We start from the raw sequence: 22545 nt of genomic DNA on the forward strand, positions 1-22545 counted from the left end.
ATTTCTGTACGGACCGGATATGAGGCATGTAGGTTAGTGAAAGAATAAGTTACTTATAGACATTTAGGTGCACATCGTATTTCATAGAACTAAAAGTCTTAGATGAAATCACCCGAAGTCACCTTCTCAAATCAAATCACATTTTATTGGTCACGTGTGCCGAATACAACAGGTTTTACCTTACAGTGAAACGCTTTCTTACGAGCCCCTAACCAACAATGCAGTTTAAAAAAAACCTGGATAAGAATAAGAAATAAAGGTAACAAGTGACATCAGCAGTAAAATAACAATAGCGAGATTATATACAGGGGGTACCGGTACAGAGTCAATGTGAGGGGTCACCGGTTAGTTGAGGTAATATGTACATGTAGGGGTAGAGTTATTAAAGTGACTATGCATAGATAATAACAACAGAGAGTAGCAGCGGTGTAAAAGGGGAGGGGGCAATGCAAATAGTCTGGGTAGCTATTTGATTAGGTGTTCAGGAGTCTTATGGCTACGGAGTAGAAGTTGTTTAGAAGCCTCTTTGACCTAGACTTGGTGCTCTGGTACCGCTTGCCGTGCGGTAGCAGAGAGAACAGTCTGTGACTAGGGTGGCTGGAGTCATTGGCAATTTTTAGGGCCTTCCTCTGTCATCACCTGGTATAGGGGTCCTGGATGGCAGGAAGTTCGGCCCAGTGATGTACTGGGCCATTCGCACTACCCTCTGTAGTGCCTTGCGGTCGGAGGACGAGCAGTTGCCATACCAGGCAGTGATGCAACCACTCAGGATGCTCTCGATGGGGCAGCTGTAAAACCTTTTGAGGATCTGAGGACCCATGCCAAATCTTTTCAGTCTCCTGAGGGGGAATAGGTTTTGTTGTGCCCTCTTCATGACTGTCTTGGTGTGTTTGGACCATGTTAGTTTGTTGGTGATGTGGACACCAGGGAACTTGAAGCTCTCAACCTGCTCCACAATAGTCCTGTCGATGAGAATGGGGGCGTGCTCGGTCCTCCTTTTCCTGTGGTCCACAATCATCTCGTTTGTCTTTATCATGTTGAGGGAGGGGTTGTGGCCCTTGCACCACACTGCCAGTTCTCTGACCTCCTCCCTATAGGCTGTCTCATCGTTGTCGGTGATCAGGCCTACCACTGTTGTGTCATCAGCAAACTTAATGATGGTGTTGGAGTCATGCCTGGCCATGTAGTCGTGAGTGAACAGGGATTATAGGAGGGGACTAAGAACGCACGCCTGAGGGGCCCCCGTGTTGAGAATCAGCATGGGGGATGTGTTGTTACCTACCCTTACCACCTGTGGGCGGCCCGTCAGGAAGTCCCGGATCCAGTTGCAGAGGGAGGTGTTTAAGTCCCATTGTTATTAGCTTAGTGATGAGCTTTGTGGGCACTATGGTGCTGAACGCTGAGCTGTAGTCAATGAATTGCATTCTCACATAGGTGTTACTTTTGTCCAGGAGTGAAGGGACAGTGTGGAGTGCAATAGCGATTGCATCATTACATTTACATTTAAGTCATTTAGCAGACGCTCTTATCCAGAGCGACTTACAAATTGGGATAATGACCTTCTGACATCCAGTGGAACAGCCACTTTACAATAGTGCATCTAAATCATTAAGGGGGGGTGGTGAGAAGGATTACTTATCCTATCCTAGGTATTCCTTGAAGAGGTGGGGTTTCAGGTGTCTCCGGAAGGTTTGATTGACTCCGCTGTCCTGGCGTCGTGAGGGAGTTTGTTCCACCATTGGGGGCCAGAGCAGCGAACAGTTTTGACTGGGCTGAGCGGGAACTGTAAGGCCTTGTGAATGTTGAGCTTCCTCAATGGTAGGGAGAGCATGATCAGGCCAGAGGTGGATGAACAGCTGTGCCCTTGCATGGGTGTAGGGCCTGATCAGAGCCTGGAGGTAGTTTAGCTTGTCTGGTGCCGTTCCCCTCACAGCTCCGTAGGCAAGCACCATGGTCTTGTAGCCTTTATGGTTTGGAAGCCAGTGGAGAGAGCGGAGGAGCGGGGTGACGTGAGAGAACTTGGGAAGGTTGAACACCAGACGGGCTGCGGCGTTCTGGATGAGTTGTATGGGTTTAATGGCACAGGCAGGGAGCCCAGCCAACAGCGAGTTGCAGTAATCCAGACGGGAGATGACAAGTGCCTGGATTAGGACCTGCGCCGCTTCCTGTGTGAGGCAGGGTCGTAGTGCGGATGTTGTAGAGCATGAACCTACAGGAACGGGCCACCGCCATGATGTTGGTTGAGAACGACAGGGTGTTGTCCAGGATCACGCCAAGGTTCTTAGCGCTCTGGGAGGAGGACACAATGGAGTTGTCAACCGTGATGGCGAGATCATGGAACGGGCAGTCCTTCCCCGGGAGGAAGAGCAGCTCCGTCTTGCCGAGGTTCAGCTTGAGGTAGTGATCCGTCATCCACACTGATATGTCTGCCAGACATGCAGAGATGCGATTCCCACCTGGTCATCAGAAGGGGAAAGGAGAAGATTAATTGTGTTCATCTGCATAGCAATGATAGGAGAGACCATGTGAGGTTATGACAGAGCCAAGTGACTTGGTGTTGCGAGAATAGGAGAGGGCCTAGAACAGAGCCCTGGGGGACACCAGTGGTGAGACTTTGGCGAGGAGACAGATTCTCGCCACGCCAAACTGGTAGGAAACCTGTCAGGTTTTTGGACGAATCAACAACGTGGGCCACAGATGCCCAACTCGGAGAGGGTGGAGAGGAGGATCTGATGGTTCAAAGTATCGAAGGCAAATCAATAGGTCTAGAAGGATGAGAGCAGAGGAGAGAGAGGTAGCTTTAGCAGTGCGGAGCGCCTCCGTGATACAGAGAAGAGCAGTCTCAGTTGAATGACTAGTCTTGAAACCTGACTGATTTGGATCAAGAAGGTCATTCTGAGAAGATAGTGGGAGAGCTGGCCAATGACGGCACGTTCAAGAGTTTTGGAGAGAAAAAAAGAAGGGATACTGGTCTGTAGTTGTTGACATCGGAGGGATCGAGTGTAGGTTTTTTCAGAAGGGGGTGCAACTCTGCTCTCTTGAAGACGGAAGGGACGTTAAAAGCGGTCAGGGATGAGTTGATGAGCGAGGTGAGGTAAGGGAGAAGGTCTCCGGAAATGGTCTGGAGAAGTTTAAGGAGGGGATTTGGTCAAAAATAGGTTTCCCAAGCTTTAAACGGCCCACAAGAAGCAGATTTCATCTGGAGAAATGGAAGAAAGAGGTCAGAGCACAGGGTAGGGCAGTGTGAGCAGAACTGCGGTGTCTTTGACTTAGCAAACGAGGATCGGATGAACTGCAGAGATCGACCTTCTTTTCAAAATGGTTGACAATCATCTGCAGAGAGGGAGGAGGGGGGGAGGAGGATTCAGGAGGGAGGAGAAGGTGGCAAAGAGCTTCCTAGGCTTAGAGGCAGATGCTTGGAATTTAGAGTGGTAGAAAGTGGCTTTAGCAGCAGAGACAGAGGAGGAAAATGTAACATGTGGAGTGAAAGGATGCCAGGTCCGAGAGGCGAAAATTGAACTCCATTTCCGCCAACTGCCCGGAGCTCTGTTCTGTGAGCTAAATGAGTCATCATCTGTGGATCTGTTGGTGCGGTATGCTAATTGGAGTGGGTTTCTGGGATAATGATGTTGTGAGCCATGACCAACCTTTCTTAGGCAAGGCACTATGGTGGTCTGCTTAAAACATATTTGTATTACAGACTCGGACAGGGAGGGGTTGATAATGTCAGTGAAGACATTTGCAAGTTGGTCAGCGCATGCTTGCAGTAAACGTCCTGCTATTCCATCCGGCCGTAAGGCCTTGTGAATGTTGAGCTGTTTAAAGGTCTTACTCACAAAGGCTGCGGAGAGCATGATCACACACTCTTCCGGAACAGCTGGTGCTCTCATGCATGTTTCAGTGTTATTTGCCTTGAAGCGAGCATAGAAGTAGTTTAGCTTGTCTGGTAGGCTCGTGTCACTAGGCAGCTCTGGCTGTGCTTCCCAAATAGCCTTTAATGGTTTGCAAGCCCTGCCACCGACGTTCGTCAGAGCCGTTTTGCAACGAGGAATGTCCGGAAAAACACTTTGCATGCTTGATGGTTTGTCTGAGGGCATAGCGGGATTTCTTATAAGCTTCTGTGTTAGAGTCCTACTCCTTGAAAACGACAGCTAAAGCCTTTAGCTCAGTGCGGATGTTGCCTGTAATCCATGACTTCTGGTTAGGGTAATGTTTCACTGTTTTGATTTCGTTGCACTTATTGATGAAGCCAATGACTGATGTGGTGTGCTCCTCAATTCCATCGGAGGAATCCCAGAACATATTCCAGTCTGTGCTAGCAAAACAGTCCTGTAGCTTAGCGTCTGTTTCATCTGACCACCTTTTTATTGATCTAGTCACTGGTGCTTCCTGCTTTAATTTTTGCTTGGAATCAGGAGGATATAAATATGGTCAGATTTGGAGGGCGAGGGAGAGCTTTTTACGAGTCTCTGTGTGTGGGGTAAAGGTGGTCCAGAGTTTTTTCCCCCCTTTGGTTGTACATTTAACATGCTGATAGAAATTTGGTTAAACAAATTTAAGTGTCCCTGCATTAAAATCCCCGGCTAGTAGGAGTGCCGCCTCTGGGTGAGCGTTTTCTTGTTTGCTAATGGTGGAATACATTTCATTCAATGCTGTCTTGGTGCCAGCCTCTGACTGTGGTGTTATGTAAACCGGTACGAAAAATCTCTAGGTAGATAGTGTGGTCTACAGCTTATCATGAGATACTCTACCTCAGGCGAGCAATAGCTTGAGCCTTCCTTAGATATCGTGCACCAGCTGTTATTTACAAAAATAGTCCACCACCCCTTGTCTTACACGTACGCCACTGTTCTATCCTGCCTGTACAGTGTATAACCAGCCAGCTGTATGTTGACAGTATCGTCGTTCAGCCACGACTCTGTGAAGCATAAGATGTTACAGTTTTGAATGTCCCGTTGGTAGTTTAATCTTGCACGTAGGTCATCAATTTTATTCTCCAACAATTGCACGTTTGCTAGAAGAGTGAAAGGAAGTGGGGGTTTATTCAATCGCCTATGAATTCCCAGAAGGCAGCCCGCCCTCTGGCCCCTTTTTCTCCACCTCCTCTTCATGCAAATCACGGGGATCTGAGCCTGTTCACGAGGAAGCAGTATATCGTTCGCGTCGGGCTCGTCAGACTCATTAAATGAAAAAAAGGATTCTGCCAGTCAGTGGGGAGTAATCGCAGTCCTGATGTCCAGAAGTTATTTTTGGTCAAAAGAGACGTCAGTGGCAACATTATGTACAAAATAAGTAACAAAATAAGTTACAAACAACGCAAATAAACGAACAAAAAACAATTGGTTGGGAACACGTAAAACGTCTGCCTTCTTCTCCGGCGCCATTTCCACGCTTTGGGCAGTAGTGTACGTTTTTGGGTTTCAAGGCCAATAGAACTTTGGATATTTCAGAGCAGAATTTCCCAATACTGTCATTTTTGCTCATGGTTTTCAGTCTTAACCCCTTTAAGAAATACAAATAAGTGCCTGAGGTTTTTGGTATTCTTGCTCCCAGAAGTAGGACCACTATGAGCCTGATCAGAGAGGCTAGTTAGTCTCCCAAATGACACCCGTTTCCCTCTAAACTACACTACTTTTGACCAGAGCTCTATGCGCCCTGGTATAAAGTAGTGCACTACATAGGGAATAGGGTGTCATTTGGAACACACCCAAGGTGTCAGGGGGAGCCGTGTGTTGAGGAGCAATAACACAGAGGAGAACCAGGACAGTGGAGGAGTCCCACGCTTTGGGCACACACAATATTACACACACTTACACACACTCCCCTGAGCGGGTTGTTAACAAAACACACAGGAATCTCAATCCCAACATAAACACAGCTGGAAGGACCCCCTCCCCTGCGACACACACACACATTTGTACAGTCATACACATGTTCAAGGACACATATTCTCTTTCTGAAACACACTCACATACTGTACACTCCCACTCGACCAAGCTCTCTCTCTCTCCTACCATGTAATGGTGGCAGAAAGGTGTCAAAGTGAGAGGAACGAGACCCACATCATCTTCCCTCTTTCCTTTTCTCCACGTTCCCCGATCCCCCTGTACCTCTCAAAGGATCCCCCTATACCTCTCAAAGGATCCCCCTGTACCTCTCAAAGGATCCCCCTGTACCTCTCAAAGGTTTCACAGTGAAGGGATTTCATGTAGTGTAAGATAACCGAGCAAAAAGGCCTTGCCTAAATGTCTAGAGACAGAAGTAATGAATTCAACTAATAAAGTGTTTTAAGGATAAAGTTGTCCACATGCCGTCAACGTTTCATCTGTAAGTTATTTTAGCATCTTGAGGCCTCCAACTCAACTCTGGACCTGAAAGCTAGTTCCACTGCATTGTTCCACTCTAGTCAGGGACTGATTTAGACCTGCGACACCAGGTGTGTGAAATGAATTGTAGAACAGAAACCTAGCAGGCTCCGGACATCATAGGGTAAGAGTTGAATACTCCTGGTCTAGAGGGAGTAAGGGGTACATTGAGGTGTTTTAAAAAAAGTTATATTCCCAACATGACATCTGCGTTTTTATCCGTATGCTACTTTAACATTAACGACCTCAACTGTGTTAGTTGTGTTACAGTAGTTTGGATTTCATTTCAGCGCTACCTTCAATTCAATATGCATCCCAAATGGCACCCTATTCCCTACGTAGTTCACTACGTTTTGACCAGAGCCCTTACAGACCCTGGTCAAAAACAGTACACTATGTAGAGAACAGGGTGCCATTTGAGAAGCATTCATAAATGTTCTTGTTTTCTGTTAGATTAAACCATGCCATTCAGACAGCTCCGCTAACAATCGGGAACTCCGCTATAATTGGTGGACGTGGTAATAAAAGTCTGTTTCGTTGGAGGAGAAGCATCTGGATGAAAGACGATACGTCATTGGTTAATTTTATTTTACGGGGTACAATATCAACAACACAAACAGCATTATGTCCAGGGTTCCCCTTCAGTAGTAGATGTTACTTTAGTAGTGTGTACCAAAGTACATCATTATCAACACAAACACTCAGCCCCCTGCCAGAGAAACCATATATACATATGCAACATTGCTTGAATCAAAATGTTTCTTTATTAATGTGTTCAGAAATATGGGTGAGTGATTAGAAAAACACGACAACAAAGATTGATCATGTTGCCAAGGTTACATTTATTTTTTTAATCCTTTATTTAACTAGGCAAGTCAGTTAAGAACAAATTATTATTTTCATTTACAGCCAAGGAACAGTGGGCTAACTGCCTTGTTCAGGGTTAGAACAACATATTTTTACCTTGTCAACTCGGGGACTCGATCTTGCAACCTTACGCTTTAACCACTAGGCTCTAGATATCCCAGAGAACAGAAAACAGACACACCTGGCAAAACAAATAAGTAATGAAAGTGTTAAAATGAAAGAATTACAATTTTAAGAGTTAGTTGGACAGGGGAGATAAAGAGCTAAGCTGGCAAACCACTGGGAATACTCGCATACTGGACCATCTCAAACTTGAAAGGAAAAATACTGGGACATACAATTTAAAGTGAATCTTCCTTAGTAAGGCCAGGCCCCCCCACCCTATCTATTTATTCCCCCACTTAATCACATCACAATCAACTTTTACCAGGTAAATGTAGACACAAATACAACAATACTTTCTTGGGAAATATTGAATTGAAATATGCAAATGAGGTGATATCTCATTGAATATGCGCATCAAACATTAGAAAGAATCCAAACTTGACAAAATATAAAAAATGACCTGAACAAAAATGACCTGCTTCTGAAGCTGAGAAAAATGAGTTGACGTGTGGAAAGAGTGACTTTCGGGAAATGACGGTTAAAGGGAAGTACAATGAATTTAGACTGAATCACCATCTCTTCCCAGTAAATCCAGTTTATTACCTTCTCTATGAAATGGCCTTTTAAATTATGTGTGATTCAATGTTGTGAGCCATGCAATTATGGATGTATGTCCATTTGACATTTTTGTTTACTTTTTGAAAGTACTAATATTAAATAAATCTAAAAATGCATAAGTAGATGCAAAAATGCAATTACATGTCAATGTCATTATTTTTTTCCAATCTAAAAGAGCTGAGAGAGGGTCTATGACTAGAGGAGATGCTATCAGTCAGTCCTATTCCGATCTACTGTGTGTGTGTGTGTGTGTGTGTGTGTGTGTGTGTGTGTGTGTGTGTGTGTGTGTGTGTGTGTGTGTGTGTGTGTGTGTGTGTGTGTGTGTGTGTGTGTGTGTGTGTGTGTGTGTGGCCATTATAAGTTGACCTACTGTCTGCACACTGTGTTTTGCCCACGGCATGATTAAGGGAGCATTTAGGGTGACGATGATTGTGTCCGCACACATACTCTTTAATTAGATTATCAAACCTCCCAATCGATTAAACCTCCCTCTTTGCTGTTTCCTCGCGCGACGCCCATCACTTCCCCCGTTGGGCACGCGGTGCGACAGCCTAAGTCTTCCCCCTGGCCTGGCCGGTCACGGACAATGGGTCACGCTAACCCCGGGCGGAGGGGGGGGGATTGGCGAGGGGAGAATCTGTCTGGTCATGGGTTCTGTTTTCTGTTCTGCACAGGTCCAAACAGGGTTCTGACAGGAAGTGAGGTAGGCTGGGTCGGAGCGGTAAAGCCATAGGGCTTATGGGTAAAGAATAGGCTCTATTGTGTCAATTGTGCAGAGGGGATTTGGAGTCACAGTAGAAGCAGTCTGCTGGAAGGTGATGTGGCTGGTTGGCAGCCTCTAGATGGATGGATGGATGGATGGAAGGTTGGCATGGACAAAGACGGAGAGAGTGATGGGCAGAGGTGTGGGGTGTGGAGAAGATGGTGGGTAAGGGGTGAGGGGGTGCCAGGGTGAGGGTGAGAGTTGGGCAAGGGTGTCAGACTAGGGCTCTCTCTGCTGGTTGGCATGGACAAAGACGAGAGGAGCTAGGATCGGGTAGAGGGGTGGGGAGAAGATGCTGGGTAAGGGTTGTAAAGGGGATAATGGTAAAAGGTGAGGGTAAGGGGGTGAGTAGCAGACTAGCATTGGATCAGGCTGTCGACCCGAGTGGGTACTGGGTTTGATTAGAATTGTGTGTATGTGTATGTAGGCCACTGTTCCCTCTGGCTCTGTGTAATTGCTTATAATTGAGCAGGCAGGGTGAGACATCTGCTGTGATCCATCCGTCTTTAATATACACACACACACACACACACACACACACACACAGTAGCTACTTGCATCTGTGTGAGTGTGTGTGAGCATTCATGTTTGTATTTGTGTACGTGTGTGGTACACTTCATGCCGGCACACATGCCATTCCTCAGTTACTATTTGTCAATCATCCCTTCCCTCCTTCCTGTTCCGATACATTCTCTTTCCATGGCCTCTTCAGTACTATACACAGACAGCAGAGCACTAGTGCCTTGGGGGTATGTTTCGTGACCAATAAGGTATGCAACAAGTTAGAAATTTGCAGGGAGGAGGAGAGGGAAGGAGGAGCAAGGAGGGATGAAAAAATCCCTGGGGTGATGAAGTTCAAAGAGGGAGAGAGAGGGGGAGGGGGGGGGCATTTTACCTAGCCTCAATAGACACTGATCTTGGGTCATTTTTGTATTTTCCCCTCTAAAGGTTAAGGTTGGGATTTGGGGAAGGGAAGCTGATCCTAGAACTGTACCTAAGGGAAACTGTATGGATATTATTTTCAGGGACGTAGTGAGACTATTTGTTCAGTACTATCCCTATCTATTCTGTATACACACACACACAGGAATTTCAGCTTAGTTTTCAAACAGCTAGATTTTCATTCCATGATGCAGTGGTGAATGTAGTTTTCCGTTTTCTCTTTCTTTCTTTCTTTCTTTCTTTCTTTCTTTCTTTCTTTCTTTCTTTCTTTCTTTCTTTCTCTCTCTCTCTCTCTCTCTCTCTCTCTCTCTCTCTCTCTCTTTCTCTCTCTCTTTCTCTCTCTCTCGCTCGCTCACTCTCTCTCTCTCACTCGTTCTCTCTCTTTCTCTCTCTCACTCTCTCTCTTTCTCTCTCGCTCTCTCTCTCTTTCTCTCTCTTTCTCTCTCCACTGTCAATCAATCCCTCCCTTTCTATGTAAGTAGGTTTAGTATTGAAGGACTCAAAAGCCTAAAGCGCTATCTACCCTGATGTGAGCATGTGAGCAATAAACCCTATTTAATCTATATGGATCAGATAGAGATCATTACCACTAAATAAATGAATTAGGACATTTTAGGTGTGCTGCAGAATTGTTTTATCCCATCAAGGTGTGCCATGGTTCAAACAAGGTTGGGAACCACTGCAGTACAGTACGGTACAATACAGGACAGTAGAGTTTTATTCAGTAGAGTACAATATAGTACAGTTTGATTCAGTAGAGTAGCGTACAGTACAGTTTAGTTCAGTCGAGTACAGTAGAGTTGAATTCAGTAAAGTACAGTACATTCAAGTAAAGTAGAGTACAATACAGTACAGTACACTATGCTTTACTTTTCTTTACTTTACTGTGCTCTACTGTATTGTACTCTACTGTACGATATTCTACTTTGCTTTACTGTACCGTGCACTGTATTGTAATGCTGTAACGGCTCTCGTTTGTGGAATGACCGGACCAAGGTGCAGGTAGGCGTACATTGTCTTTTTACTGATGACACCAAAAGCAAAATAACAACGACAAAAAAAAACGTAAGCGCACAGTTCTGTAAAGGCAAAGAAACTATACAGAAAACAAGATCCCACAAAACCCAAAAGGAAAATGACAACTTATATGTGATCCCCAATCAGAGACAACGATAGACAGATGCCTCTGATTGGGAACCACACACGGCCAAATACAAAGAAATAGACTTTCCCACCCGAGTCACACCCTGACCTAACCAAACATAGAGAATAAAAATGATCTCTAAGGTCAGGGCGTGACAAATGCACCGTATTGTAATGCATTGTATTGTAATGCACTGTAGTCTGCTGTGCTGGACTGTACTGCACTGTGCGTTCCAAACTTGTGAAATATAGATGTCTATGATTGGCTCAGATTTGGTCTGGTCTGGAATGTACCAAATCTGAACCCGTAATATAGTTGTCTTTGTTTTGGCCACATCAGGCCGGTCCAGACTGGACCAAATCTGAACCAACATAGCCGTCTAAATCAAGGCCGGTCCGGACTGCACCAAAAAATGACCAAACAAAGACTTTCGGTCAGGACCAAAAAAAGATGTCCAAAAGTTGTTGCCGTCGGTATCGTCTTAGTGGGTTGAATGTGGTAACCCTTCAAAGTACAAACAGTGTAGTTATTCCCTCCGTAAAGCAAACAAACAGGCAAAACGTCAGTACAGAGACAAAGTGGAGTCACAATTCAACGGGTCAGACACGAGACGTATGTGGCAGGTCTACAGACAATCTATGATTACAATGGGAAAACCAGCCACCGTCGTCTTGCTCCCAGACAAGCGTTCTCGTTCTCCGTGTCCGACGTGAGTAAGACATTTCAGTGTGTTAACCCTCGCAAGGCTGTTGGCCCAGACGGCATCCCTAGCCGCGTCCTCTGAGCATGCGCAGACCAGCTGGCTGAAGTGTTTACGGACATAGTCAATCTCTCCCTGTCCCAGTCTGCTGTCTCAACTTGCATCAAAATGTCTAACATTGTTCCAGTACCTAAGAAAGCAAAGGTAACTGAACTAAATTTACTGTTTTTTAAATTCACTTAACTCGGAAAGTAAGTTAAGAACAAATTCTTATTTACAATGACGGCTTACCCCGGCGAAACCCTAACCCGGACGACGCTGGGCCAATTGTGCACCGCCCTACGGGACTCCCAATCACGGGCGGTTGTGATACGGCCTGGAATCGAACCAGGGTCTGTAGTGATGTCTCTAGCACAGAGATGCCGTGCCTTACACCGCTGCGCCACTCGAGAGCCCTTTGACTATCTCCCAGTAGCACTCACTTCTGTCATCATGAAGTACTTTGAGAGGCAAGTTAAGGATCATATCACCTCTACCTTACCTGACACCCTAGACCCACTTCAATTTGCTTACTGCCCAATAGATCCACAGACGATGCAATCGTCATTGCACTGCACACTTCCCTATCCCACCTGGACAAATGGAATACCTATGTAAGAATGCTGTTATTGACTATATGCACAGCCTTCAACAACATAGTACCCTCCAAGCGCATCATCTAGCTCCGGGTCCTGGGTCTGAACCTCGCTCTGTGCAACTGGGTCCTGGACTTCCTGACGGGCTGCTCCCAGGTGGTGAAGGTAGGAAACAACACCTCCACTTCACTTATCCTCAACACAGGGGCCCCACAAGGGTGCGTACTCAGCCCCCTCCTGTACTCCCTGTTCACCCATAACTGTGTGGCCACACACGCCTCCATCTCAATCATCAATTTTGCAGACGACACAACCATTGTTTTTTCTCTGATTACCAACAATGACGAGACAGCCTACAGGGAGGAGGTGAGGGCCCTGGCGGAGTGATGCCAGGAAAATAACCTCTCTCTCAACGTCAACAAAACAAAGGAGATGATTCTGGACTTCAGGAAAAAGCAGAGGGAGCACCCCCTATCCACATCCACAGTGCCTCTTCAACCTCAGGAGGCTGAAGAAATGTGTCTTGGCAAACCTGCCGGGCTGTATCACCGCCTGGTACAGCAACTGCACCTCCCGCAATGGCAGGGTTCTCCAGAGGGTGTTGCGGTCTGCCCAATGCATCACCGGGGGCACACTGCCTGCCCTCCAGGACACCTACAGTACCTGATGTCACAGGAAGGCCAAAAAGATCATCAAGGACATCAACCACCCAAGCCACAGCATTTTCACCCCGCTATCATCCAGAAGGCGAGGTCGGTACAGGTGCATCAGAGCTGGGAATGAGAGACTAAAAAACAGCTTCTATCTCAAGGCCTTCATACTGTTAAATGGCCATCACTAAATGGCTACCACCCGGTTACTCGACCCTGTACCTTAGAGGCTGGAAGTTTACATAAGTCGGAAGTTTACATAAACTTAGGTTGGAGCCATTAAAACTCGTTTTTCAACCACTCCACAAATTTCTTGTTAACAAACTATAGTTTTTGCAAGTCGGTTAGGACATCTACTTTGTGCATAACACAAGTAATTTTTCCAACAATTATTTATAGATAGATTATTTCACTTAAAATTCACTGTATAATCTATCACAATTCCAGTGGGTCAGAAGTTTCCATACACTAAGTTGACTGTGCCTTTAAACAACTTCCAGATTCCAGAAAATTATGTCATGGCTTTAGAAGCTTCTGATAGGCTAATTGGCATCATTTGAATCAATTGGAGGTGTACCTGTGGATGTATTTTAAGGCCTACCATCAAAATCAGTGCCTCTTTGCTTGACATCATGAGAAAATCTAAAGAAATCAGCCAAGACCTCAGAACAAAAATTGTAGACCTCCAAGTCTGGTTCATCCAGAGCAATTTCCAAATGCCTAAAGGTACCACGTTCATCTGTACCAACAATAATACGCAAGTATAAACACCATGGGACCACGCAGCCATCATACCGCTCAGGAAGGAGACACGTTCGGTCTCCTAGAGATGAATGTACTTTTGTGTGAAAAGTGCAAATCAATCCCAGTACAACAGCAAAGGACCGTGTGAAGATGCTGAAGGAAACAGGTACAAAGTATCTATATCCACAGTAAAACAAGTCCTATATCGACATAACCTGAAAGGCCGCTCAGCAAGGAAGAAGCCACTGTTCCAAAACCACCATAAAAAAGCCAGACTACTTTTTGCAACTGCACATGGGGACAAATATTGTAATTTTTGGATACATTTCCTCTGGTCTGATGAAACAAATATAGAACTGTTAAGCCATCGTTATGTTTGGAGGAAAAAGGGGGAGGCTTGCAAGCCGAAGAACACCATCCCAACCATGAAGCACGGGGGTGGCAGCGTCAGGTTGTGGGGGTGCTTTGCTGCAGGAGGGACTAGTGCACTTCACAAAATAGATGGCATCATGAGGCGGGAAAATTATGTGGATATATTGAAGCAACATCTCAAGACATCAGTCAGGAAATTAAAGCTTGGTTGCAAATGGGTCTTCCAAATGGACCACGACCCCAAGCATACTTCCAAAGTTGTGGCAAAATGGCTTAAGGACAACAAAGTCAAGGTATTGGAGTGGCATCACAAATCCCTGACCTCAGTCCTATAGAACATTTGTGGGCAGAACTGAAAAAGCGTGTGCGAGCAAGGAGGCCTACAAACCTGACTCCGTTACATCAGGAGGAATGGGCCGAAATTCATCCAACTTATTGTGGGAAGTTTGTAGAAGGCTACCAGAAACGTTTGACTCAAGTTAAACAATTTAAAGGCAATGCTACCAAATACGAATTGAGTGTATGTAAACTTCTGACCCACTGGGAATGTGATGAATGAAATAAAAGCTGAAATAAATCACTCTCTACTATTTTTCTGACATTTCACATTCTTAAAATAAAGTGGTGATCCTGACTGACCTTAGACAGGGAATTTTTTACAAGGATTAAATGTCAGGAATTGTGAAAAACTTAGTTTAAATGTATTTGGCTAAGGTGTATGTAAACTTCCGACTTCAACTGTACGTAGACATGGAGTCACTTTAATAATGTTTACATACTGCTTTACTCATCTCATATGTATATAATGTATTCTATTTTACTGTATTTTAGTCAATGTCACTCCGATATTGCTCATCCTAATACTTAAATATTTCTTAATTCCATTATTTTACTTTTAGATTTGTGTTTTGTTGTGAATTGTTAGATATTACTGCACTGTTGGAGCTAGGAACACAAGCATTTCGCTACACCCGTAATAACATCTGCTAAATGTATATGTGTATGTGACCAGTAAATTTGATTTCATTTAAAATAAGTGGTCTGTTGAAAAAGCTAACATACGGGTGATAGTGATGGGAAATTACGCTCTTTTTACTGACTCAGATCGTTTCGACACGTTTAGGAAAAATAACATATCTTTCAACTCATTTTGTTCATTTGTGTCAGTAATGCCCAGAGCAAGCAGGATCCCCTACCGGCGACCGATGCATATGACAAACAGTCCGGGGTCGGAGCACATCTTTGGAGCTGCTGAGTCGGAGGAGCGTGTATCAACCCTGCTGTAGGACCCATTGCGGCCAGCACTAGCAGGTCAAATGAACTACTAAAATGAACGAGTCACTCATAAAAACGATGTATGACTCTCAAGTCAGTAGAAAGAGGTGTTTGCAAACTGCACTTCACTATAATAACATAAGTGCATTTGACAGATGGGGAGCAATAATGCATATTCTGTTGTACTCTTCAGTTGGCTCCTCTTTCCTATATTAAGAGGGTTGAACAATGATTATTGTGATATAATGCTCACTTCATTGAGAACGTATGTGCCGTTGAAATATGGCCATACTGGAAAATACGTATCTACACTTTTTTTTAAAATTCAGCACCTAAAAATGCTCCTGATGACATCTTTTCAACGTAATTTTGTTTACTGGGAACGATGTTCTTTTTCTCTTATTTTGCCGGCCAGGTCTGCACTGTCCAAAAAAAACCTTAGACATTCCCAATCCACCTCCTATTGCCCCCTCCACCTCCTATTGCCCCCTCCACAACCTATTGCCCCCTCCACCTCCTATCGCCCCCTCCACAACCTATTGCCCCCTCCACCTCCTATTGCCCCCTCCACAACCTATTGCCCCCTCCACCTCCTATTGCCCCCTCCACAACCTATTGTCCCCTCCACCTCCTATTGCCCCCTCCACAACCTATTGTCCCCTCCACCTCCTATTGCCCCCTCCACAACCTATTGCCCCCTCCACCTCCTATTTTCCCCTCCACCTCCTATTGCACCCTCTACCTCCTATTGTCCCCTCCACCTCCTATTGCCCCCTCCACCTCCTATTGCCCCCTCCACAACCTATTGCCCCTCTACCTCCTATTGTCCCCTCCACCTCCTATTGCCCCCTCCACCTCCTATTGCCCCCTCCACAACCTAATGTCCCCTCCACCTCCTATTGCCCCCTCCACAACCTATTGCCCCCTCCACCTCCTATTGCCCCATCCACCTCCTATTGCCCCCTCCACCTCCTATTGTCCCCTCCACAACCTATTGTCCCCTCCACCTCCTATTGCCCCCTCCACCTCCTATTGCCCCCTCCACCTATTGTCCCACAACCTCCACCTCCTATTGCCCCCTCCACCTCCTATTGTCCCCGCCACCACCCCCTCACAACCTCCCATTGTCCCCCTCCACAACCTATTGCCCCCCACCTCCACCTCCTATTGCCCCCTCCACCTCCTATTGCCCCCTCCACAACCTATTGCCCCACCTCCACCCCCTCCTATTGCCCCTCCACAACCTATTGCCCCCTCCACCACCTATTGCCCACCACCTCCCCCTCCACAACCTATTGCCCCCTCCACCTCCTATTGCCCCATCCACCTCCTATTGCTTTCACCGTGGACATACTTTCACTAGGATCACAGAATAACATTGTGTGATGTCTTTTCTGTAAAAAAAATATTAAAAAAGAGCTTGTTTTAATCCATCTAGCAGATCGATGCTTCCTGTACCCTCTTTAGAGAGCTACTGTTACGGCCTAATAGGGTCAACTCTGTCTCTGTGTTAGGTAAGAGGTCTCCGTAAAGGTGTTTGCTAGACATTCGTGGAGACACGGAGGAAGACTGCGAGAGTTATGTCACAGTAGTTATCAAAGTGTCATACCTTACAAACACCTTTACAGTGACCTCATCTATCACAGAGTAAAAATGTGTTCTATTTGGCCTTGGAGGGAGAGCGATGGAAGGGAAACAATCAGGCAGGCAGGCAGACAGAGAGAGATAGAGAAAGGGGTGAGAGAAAGTGGCCAACTTGTCTACCCCAACGATTTATATATACACTAGATGACTGATAGGGGGTGCTGTGTTGAAGCCGCCATGCCCATGCCATTGTAAAAAAAGCTATATAACTGCATTTATTAATGTACATTCGTTTTGCCACGTTTATTATATTACAGACAGCTTAATGCATACTTGTAAATTAAATAATGTGAGTTAAACATACAAATAAAAAATATTTTTTGAAATTCCTTAAAGTATATATTTTTTAGTTTACTAATGTCCCCAATACAACAACAAAATATTTAAATACATGTAATTTTGTCCTTGAAAATTTTAATTTAAATACTGTAGAATTCTATTCCCTCCTATGAAGGACTGCTCCCTACTGAGGAATGCCAATATGGCCGACCAGTCGGCCAAGACATAGCGTCAGCAATCCAGTGTTTATATACATCATTGGACCAACTGCTACATACTTGTATGTTTAGAACCAGGTGTGAGGCCTTTAAGCAGATCACTGCCTACATCTAACCTCTCCCTGTCATTAAGAACTATGTAGATGGTTAGGGATAGAGAAGTCACCCTTAGGCACAGATCTAGGATCAGCTTACCTTCCCAGAAACCTTAACCACTAGAGGTGAAACACCCTAACAGACCTTGGATCAGTGTCTATGGCAAGGTCATTCTACTCTCATTGTAAGCAGCAGGGCTAGCATTAGCCGTTGGTATCAGCACCAGTGGGAGTTTGTGACTCAAGTCGAGTCTAGCCACTGATACAGGGTCAGATTTGTATCTCCATATATGTCAGGGTTAGGGTCAAGAGGTAGAGTAATCTGATCCTAGATCTGTGGTTAGGGGCAATTTCGACATTCTTCTGGTTAGCTCTGGTCCTGGCCAGGTTGATAGGGTTGTGTCTGGAGACAGATGTTATATATCTATAGGACCAGGTGGTGTGATGCAGAAATTACCCCTCTGTGTTTGTTAACTGACTCTGCCTTCCACTAATGGAGGGGTGTGTGAACTCTGAATTTGCTGTCTGAGTGTGTCCATCATGTGTTTTTGAGTCATCCCAGTTGAGGAATTCACTAAAAGCTCAGCCTCTCTCCTGACTCGTCTTAAGAACCCCTCTCCCCCTCACCCCCTTCTCTCCTCACCTTCTCCCCCAACCGAATGTGCTCCCTGCCCCTCATCCACACCTCTACTCACCCTCTCCCCTACACCAAAGTGCTCCCTGCCCTCTTATACAGCTGGTGTAAACTAGGACTATGACGATCACATTTCAGGGTGTTATTTTAACCCTCTCCTAATCCATCCACCTCCGATTATTACTACCATTTGCTTCACTGCTTTTAACTGTCATCACCTGGGGAGGGCAATAACTGCTCTCTGTCACCACCCTGTGGTGAAGGTTGGGTAATGCATGTTTAGATCTGTTGTAGCCCTGTTTGTCTTGCACACATTTGTAGGGAAAATATCAGTTTAGGCAAATATACACTTCCAAACACACATACTGTGTAGTCTCTCTGTCTCTTTCTCAGGTCCAGAATATCACCATTTGAATCTGATACCCCCGTCTATAGCCACAAGCTTCAGCATGCCCACAGTGGAGTCTCTTCATTGCTATAAATTAAAGACCTGTAGCACAATCACCACCACATCTAGCTCCGTCTATATACTGAGGGGTTTTGTAGAAACTTGCTTCCTCGCCAAAATGTGCCATCACACCAAGGTTATTGTAGTAAACGAAAACTGAAACTAAAACTAATACTAATCATGAAAAAACAGCTTAGTAAACTGATAATAGTTTCAGTATAGTTTTAGTTTTTCAAACAGGTGTGTTAATTATTTTATTAATTAACACACCTGTTGGAAAAACTAAAACTATACTGAAACTATTATCTTTGACTCGAAAACAAACTATATTCAAATAAAAACCATAATGAATTATGTTCAGTTAAATTTTTTTACCTGGTCAAAACGCAAATGGGGATTTCAATGGCGTTTTCAAGCTTTTGGGGGGGGGGTATTCAAGCTACTGAAGCTGGTGGGTAAATGTGGCCAGGAGGTAGCTATGTTTCAAATAGGCCTCGCTTGTGAATCACTATAGAGAGGAAGAGGACAAGCGAGAGGCTTGACTCTTCCCAAAATCTGCCCGCGCAAAAAATACAGCGAGAAGTGGGTATTTTTTGTATGGAGAATGAGAGAATGTCAAATTTGGTAAAAAAAAAAAAAAATGTACAGTATTTGCTACTTCAGGCTTATTTGATAGAATAAAGTGTAGGTCCTTATGAATGAACTGATATAAGTGGATGCACGTGGCATTCCTGCAACTTTGAGAAAGAGTTGTGCCTGTTGTTCACACGTGTATCTGCCCTCTCATTGGCTAGAATGTCTGTGCCTGATCCCGTGTCCTCACCGCCTTTGCAGACATTTATTCTCATTATTAGTGCGGTCAGTCCAGTATCTTGTCAGTCCAGTATCTTGTCAGTATATAGATCATCTTTGATCACAATTACTAGTTATCACTAGCTAACGGGGGAAAATATAAGTAAAACTCATATAAAAACACAGAACTATAATAACCTTGCAACACACAAACACAGGCACGAACACACACACACACACACACACACACACACACACACACAGGCACGAACACACACACACACACACACACACACACACAGATAAAACTAAAACAAGATGGACACCTTGCAATGTGTTGTTGAATGTTCCCTCACGTTTAAACTCCCTCTCACCTCTCCTCCTCCTCCCCAAAGGTCACCTCTGCTTCCCTTTATTTCAAGGACTTCCTATGATGTCATGTATTTGGTCATGGAAGTTAACATCCCCTCTTTCACCATCTCCTCTTCTTTCTCCCTCTAGAAGAGGAGTCCTCTTTTGAGGATATAGGACACTCCAAGCTTAGGTCCCTTCTCACCATGTATTTCCCCTCTGTGTCTCTCCAGGGGCGTCCAGGGGCCTTGGGGCCAGTAGGACCCAGTGGACCAGAGGGCTTCCCAGGTGACCAAGGGCCTTCAGGGCCCAAAGGAGAAAAGGGTCACGTCGGACTCGGGGGCCCCTCTGGGCTGAAAGGAGAAAAGGGGCCTATGGGCGTACCAGGGTTCCCAGGAACCGACGGAGTCCCAGTGAGTATTGTAGCGCACGCACGCACACACGCACTCACACACACACTCACACACACCCTAACCCTATCTTTCTCTCTAGGGTCACCCAGGTGCGGACGGTGGCAGGGGTCTACCAGGAGCAGACGGGTGCAACGGTACCCAGGGAGAACCAGGTCCCAGAACTCTAAACAGTGGAATACCTGGAGCTCCAGGACTCTCTGTGAGTAACATCTATTATCTGAACTGTCTACTAGCTACTGTACTATTATCGTCTGTAGCTGTAGGGTTGTCCTCTGTAGCTCAGTTGGTCCAGCAGGGCTTTTGCAACGCCAGGAGAGTGGGATTGATTCTCTGCACCACCTGTACGTAAAATGTATGCACTAAGTCGTTTTGGATAAAAGTGCCTGCTACAGTGCCTTCAGAAACTATTCTCACCCCTTGACTTTTTCCACATTTTGTTCTGTTATAGTCTGAGTTTAAAATAGATTATGTTGAGATTTGGTATCACTGGCCTACACACAATACCCCATAATGTCAAAGTGGAATTATGTTTTTAGACATTTTTACAAATGAATTAAAAATGAAAAGCTGAAATGTCTTGAGTCAATAAGTATTGAACCCCTTTGTTGTGGCCAGAGCCTGTAAAGTTCAGGAGTAAAACTTTGCTTAACAAGTCACTTAAAAATAAGTTGCATGGACTCTGTGTGCAATAATTAGTGTTTAATATAATTTTTTTATGAATACCTCATCTCTGTACTCCACACATACAATGATCTGTTAGGTCCCTCAGTTGAGCAGTGAATTTCAAACACAGATTCAACCACAATGACCAGGAAGGTTTTCCAATGCCTCGCAAAGAAGGGAACCTATTGGTAGATGGGTAAGATAGGAAAAAAAGCAGAGATTAAATATCCCTTTGAGCATGGTGAAGTTATTAATTACACTTTGGATGGTGTATGAATACACCCAGTCACTACAAAGATACAGGCGTCCTTCCTATAACTCAGTTGTCGGGGAGGGAAAAAATAGCTCAGTGATTTCACCGTGAGGCCAACGGTGTCTTTAAAACAGTTACAGAGTGAAAAGAAGGAAGCCTGTACATAATACACATATTCCAAACATCCTGTTTGCAATAAAGGCGCTAAAATAATACTTCAAAACAAATGTGGCAAAGAAATTTACTTCATGTCCTGAATACAAAGTGATATGTTTGGGGCAAATCCAATGCACCACATCACCGAGTACCACTCTTCATATTTTCAGGCATGGTGGTGGCTGCATCATGTTATAAGTATGCTTGTCATCTTTTTTTGCTGCGCACAGGCAAAATCTTAGAGGAAGACCTGGTTCAGTCTGCTTTCCAACAGACACTGGTAGACAAATTCACCTTTCAGCAGGACACTAACCTAAAACACAAGGCACCTTAGACGACATTGAATGTTCCTGAGTGGCCTAGTTGGAGTTTAGACTTAAATTGGCTTGAAAATGGCTGTCTAGCAATGATCAACAACCAACTTGACAGAGCTTGAATGATTTAAAAAAAATGTATTGTGCAATAGTTGTACAATCCAGGTGTGCAAAGCTCTTACAGGCTGACCCAGAAAGACTCACCTCTGCAATCGCTGCCAAAGGCGATAATAACATGTTTTCACTCAGGGGTATGCATACTTGTGTAAATTAGGTATTTCTGTATTTCATTTTTAATACATTTGCAAACATTTCTAAACACATGTTTTCACTTTGTCCTTTGGGGGTGTTGTCTGTGTGAGATAAAAATATATATATATTTCATCCATTTTTTAATCAGGCTGTCACACAGCAAAATGTGAAATAGGTCCAGGGGTATGAAACGTCTCTGAAAGGCCTTTAAATGGCATATATTATCATTGTTCTTATTAACATTGTCGTAGAGTATCTTTGCACTGTAAGACGAAATGATCTAGTCTAGATTCGTTGCCCACAGTGAACTGGATTCGCTGTGGGCAACAACAACAACCTTCATTTACATCAGTACTACATGACTGTAACGAGAGTCATCTAGTAACAGCTGGTGGTTAGAAAGCTGGGCCGGTAACCAAAGCGTTGCTGGTTTGAATCCCTGAGCTGACTGGTGGTGGTGGTGGGGGCCTGCATGGAGTGAGCTGGCTTTAATGTGCTATGATCTCTCTCTCTCTCTCTCTCTCTCTCTCTCTCTCTCTCTCTCTCTCTCTCTCTCTCTCTCTCTCTCTCTCGCTCTCTCGCTCTCTCTCGCTCTCACTCTCTTTCTCTCGCTCTCCATCAGGGTCCCACTGGTCCTAAAGGACAGAAGGGAGAGCCTGTATACGTTGGACTCAGTGGGGTAACACACACACACACAGAAGGATATTATCAGGAGAAGTTTGACATTCCTTCCTCTCCCTCCTTCCTCTCCCTCCTTCCCTACCTCATCTTTCCTATCCTAGAGATTGTTTAGAGAAAGGGAGATGATGTTGTTGCTATAATCTCATCCATTGAGGTCAGTCTGACCTGAAAC

The 22545-nt window shown here is 44.9% G+C and overlaps 1 protein-coding gene across 2 annotated transcripts in view; it reads left to right on the top strand.

Moving 5' to 3' along the window:
- The window catches only part of LOC135516104 (collagen alpha-6(IV) chain-like), a 179936-nt gene that overhangs the window by 108893 nt on the left and 48498 nt on the right, over positions 1-22545 (top strand). For both annotated transcript variants that reach the window (XM_064940145.1, XM_064940144.1), the window contains exons 5-7: positions 19875-20054; positions 20134-20253; positions 22315-22371. In XM_064940145.1, coding sequence (XP_064796217.1) covers positions 19875-20054; positions 20134-20253; positions 22315-22371 — 357 coding nt within the window. The remainder of the gene's footprint in view (positions 1-19874; positions 20055-20133; positions 20254-22314; positions 22372-22545) is intronic.

Source organism: Oncorhynchus masou, chromosome 27 (genome assembly GCF_036934945.1).
Source record: "Oncorhynchus masou masou isolate Uvic2021 chromosome 27, UVic_Omas_1.1, whole genome shotgun sequence".
Taxonomy (NCBI): Eukaryota; Metazoa; Chordata; class Actinopteri; order Salmoniformes; family Salmonidae; genus Oncorhynchus; species Oncorhynchus masou.